Below are 3868 nucleotides of genomic sequence, written 5' to 3'. Positions count from 1 at the left end.
GTTCTCAGTGGCCTCGGAATTTTTCTGGGGTCCCCACCTGTGCAAAGCACCTTGTGCTTGCCACTGTCCTTTGCCAATGCTGTTGTGCTGGGTCTGGGGAACAGAGGTTTGGGACTTGTGCTCGAGTGTAGCTTTTCCAGCTGGGAGCTGGAAGGTGCTTCCCTGCCTTGGACAGTTTCCATCTCATCCTTGTCTCTGTGTGTCCAAATCCGGTATCCCTGGGCTGAAACTTCTCAAATAATTCCTGCTAATCCGGCATTTGTTTCCTGTCGCTGAGTAGGAATGCTTCCGGTGTGTCTTTTAACGGTGCTGTCAAAAACAGATCCTCACCTAGTGTTGGGGATGGGGAAGCTTTCTTCCAAAATTTAGCCCTAAGGAGAGAGATGCTGTGCTTGCACTGTCTGTACGGATGCCTGTTGCCCCGATGGATGGATGCTGCTCCCGTGGCTCTTGGATCCCCCTGAAGAGCACTGGGAGCTGCAGAGCCGTGCAGCAGCACGAACTCCCTTCCCTGAATAGCTCATGATCTAAATACAACCGGCCGAGATGCACCAGGCTCGTGAGTTGGAGAAGTTGGATGGAGGAAGAGTTTGGAAATGGCAGGTGGAGTGGGAGCACCATGGAGCAGGGGAGAGGATGGGCATTAAATGAAGCCGTTCACACCTGGCAATAACCAAATTGAGACCCTCTCTTTGAGCCCTCGGTGCTGACAGCTACCGAGCCTCCATGGGAATGCCTAATCTGGCCGGGAGAGGACGGGTGCGCCGGCTGCTCTCCCAACCTGCCATAATTCATATCGCTGGCCGCGCTCCCGCCGGCCGCGAAGCGATGCGTCAGCGAGAACACCCCGCTGCGTCACTCGCCAGCGGGATTTTGGTCGTTGGACGTTACGGTGACATTTCACATAAGCAGCCGCTTTCACGGCATCTGGCAGCTGCTCTGCTGGAGTCTGTTGGCAGCGCGGGGCCTCCGAAATAGCTCTTGCTGATGTCTGACCTCTATGATCTGGCTTGCGGGGGATTTTACTTTCCCTTTAACTCATATCCGTTCTGTACTTTAACAGCTGCTCTTTGGGCGAATAGCTTCAAAAGTCTCCCCTTCCCCCCTGTGAAGGGATGGAGCGGGGATTATTTGGAGCTGCTGGGCATTGCTGGGTGACACCTGCACCCCTGGCATCTTTGGTGGAGAAGGCACCCGCTGCCGTGCCTGGGTGCTGCCTGGCTAATGCTCGCTCACCGCACGGCCTCGTCGCTCTTCCCCGGCGTGATACACTGAACTCCCAGCGCGGTGTGGTGTTCAGGTCCTGTTGTCACTGGGGTGAATGATAATTGCTTAGACTGTAGGCTTTGCTCTTTTTCAAGCAGAAACCTGGGTTGTGTGTCTTCCTCGGTGGTGTCGCACGCACCGAGAGCTGCTCTAGCTCTGCTCTGACTGCCTGTTTCTCCCCAAAATCCAGCCCCGCGCTGAGCCGCAGGAGTCCCTGCAAGAAAGCCTACCGTGGTCTTCGTCTCTGCTTCTGGCTGTAGAGGAGGAGGAATGAATCCTGCCCTGCCTTGGATCCTTCCCCTTGGATGTGTGCTGCTCCTGACAAAGGCTGCCAAATGCTTTATCTTGCCCAACTCAAGTCACCTGGAGAGCATGCTGAGTAAATACCAGGATGGGGAAACTCACTCCAGATCCAAGAGAGCCATTTTATTCTCAGACAGACAAGAAATATTAATGCTCCACAATAAATTGAGAGGCCAAGTGTACCCGGTGGCCTCTAACATGGAATACATGGTGAGTCTAGCTCCTGATATGTAATTTTATTGCCACTTTTTTTTTTTTTTAATTTTAATTTTCCTCATGGTGCAAGAGGTGTAGCAAATTTCCACTGAAGTAAGTTTTTCTCAAGAGGTTTCCTGGAGCAGTTTCATTCCAGAGTGAACGATGCTTTAGATCACTGGACTGTTTTGGTTGGAAAGAACCGCTAACGGGTCATCGAGTCCGTCCGCTGCATAGTTTCAGGACTGGTTCCATTATTCATAAACTTGCATCTGGCCCAGCCCTGGACGCATCTCCAGCGATGGCAATTCCACAGCCTGCCTCAGCAGGTTCTTCCATTACCCTAATGTCCTAAAAGCATTAAATTTTCCCTAGTGCTTAACCCACGTTCTCCCTGTGCAAGCTTTCAGACCGTCGTGTCTGGCGTTTCAGGACACCACAGTCTGCTCAGAGAAACCTCTGATGGTCTGTGGGTTCCCATCAGCTACCGCCCAACACTAGAGGTAGCATCTGCCCTTTTGCCATACACTGATCACCAGAGGTTGTCAGTGTGAGCCACGGATCCGTGATGCTGCTGGGAATCTGCTCAGCACCTTAGAGAAACAAGGCTTGAGGAATGTGGCTCCATCTGCAAAGAGGTTCAGTCCCTGGAAGTAGCTGCAAAAACTGGGAGTTCACAGATGGATGGGGCAGTGCTATTGGCTTTTTGTAGTTCAAGAAACCAAAATAAAAGTTTGGTCAATGTATTCTCCCACTTCAGAGGGCAAATGTAGAAGTGTGAGTGTGAAACATGCCTGTACCATCAACAATTCAGATGAATAGTTTTTCTTCACCTGATGCCAGAGGACCCTACTTTGAGCTATTTTTGACATGCCATCAAAATATTGCGAGGCCAGAAAATGATGTAGGCAAATAACGTTTTTTTGGTGCCTTTTCCCAGTGTGCAAATATCGTTAGGACTGAAACTAGCTTGCCTTCAGCTGCGCGCTCCCGCTGACAGATGCAATGATTAAGGATTTGTTAAGACCGTGTTTAAAAGGGCAAAAGCAACAGTACACTAAATGTAATATAAAATTGTTGGCCAGCTGTGCTGAAATGAGTGCTACAGATGGAAACTCCTGCCTTTGGTGGGTGTAGGGGAAAAGGGGAAGAGAAGGGAGGGCAGAGGACAGTCAGGAAGGACGACTGTCCGTCGGTCGGTCCTCGTTGGCACTGACACCGCCGGTCTGCCGTCCCACTTGTGCCAGCTGTCAGACGGCCTTTCTAAGAACCGGTGCTTTGTGTGTCTCCTTCCCAGCGGGCTCTCACGTTATCCGCAGGCTGTGCCTGCAGGGTACTGCCAGGGAAGAGGTGACTTGATTTGTTTCCAGAAAGCAAACACAAAGCCTGAGAAAGCCAAGCGTGTTTTGGTTGGCGCTGAGGATCTGAGAGGGCTGCCGTTGCGGACTCTCCGCTGGCCGGCCGCTGTTTACGCTTGCAGCGTGGTTACCCTTTCATGTTTGCCTTTGCTCAGTGTGCTTTTCTAGTGGTTTTTATGGGCGATCGAGGGGAAATGAAAGGGCCTTATATGCTGTGAAGAAAGAAGCTGAGTATAAGATGGTGTGAGTTGGAAAGGCTATAATCAGTCTTTCATGTATTTGTGTTTACCCAATATTACTTGGAAATGCTGCGTGTATTCTGAACGTGAATTTCACTTTAATCCTTTGTTCTGCCTCGCACATTGCTCATATGGGCTCGTTTAAGAGGATGGTCTGTGTTCAGTACCGCAGATGAACTTTTCTCTTTTCCTTTGGTGCCGGTGTGGAGCGTCACAGGCGACATGTGGTGCTAATTTTCGGATAAGTAGGTAGAACTTGTTCTTGCTCATCCACCTCCAAACGCTGCCTTGTGAAAGTCCTTTCTCCCTGCTCCATACCTGACGTATTTAAGCCATCTGAAGTGGCAAGGGAAGCTAATGTAGCCCAGGAAAGGGACATACTTATCTACTACAGGATGAACTTTACTCAATGGAAGCTGTTAATAAGAAAGCAATAACACAGTGTGTCCTGTGACTTATCTGGACATCGAAAGAATTATATACCTATGGGAAAAAGGTAAAGTGGAG

At 50.3% G+C, this 3868-nt stretch overlaps 1 protein-coding gene across 1 annotated transcript in view; it reads left to right on the top strand.

The window, feature by feature from the left end:
• The first annotated feature begins 1536 nt into the window (after nt 1-1536).
• The window catches only part of CRISPLD2 (cysteine-rich secretory protein LCCL domain containing 2), a 22970-nt gene continuing 20638 nt past the window's right edge, over nt 1537-3868 (top strand). The window contains exon 1 of the mRNA XM_010149902.1: nt 1537-1779. Coding sequence (XP_010148204.1) covers nt 1537-1779 — 243 coding nt within the window. The remainder of the gene's footprint in view (nt 1780-3868) is intronic.

Source organism: Eurypyga helias, unplaced genomic scaffold (genome assembly GCF_000690775.1).
Source record: "Eurypyga helias isolate BGI_N326 unplaced genomic scaffold, ASM69077v1 scaffold27430, whole genome shotgun sequence".
In the NCBI taxonomy this organism is placed as follows: domain Eukaryota; kingdom Metazoa; phylum Chordata; class Aves; order Eurypygiformes; family Eurypygidae; genus Eurypyga; species Eurypyga helias.
Note: the sequence above shows the minus strand (reverse complement) of the source record. Positions and strands in the feature narration are given on the sequence as shown.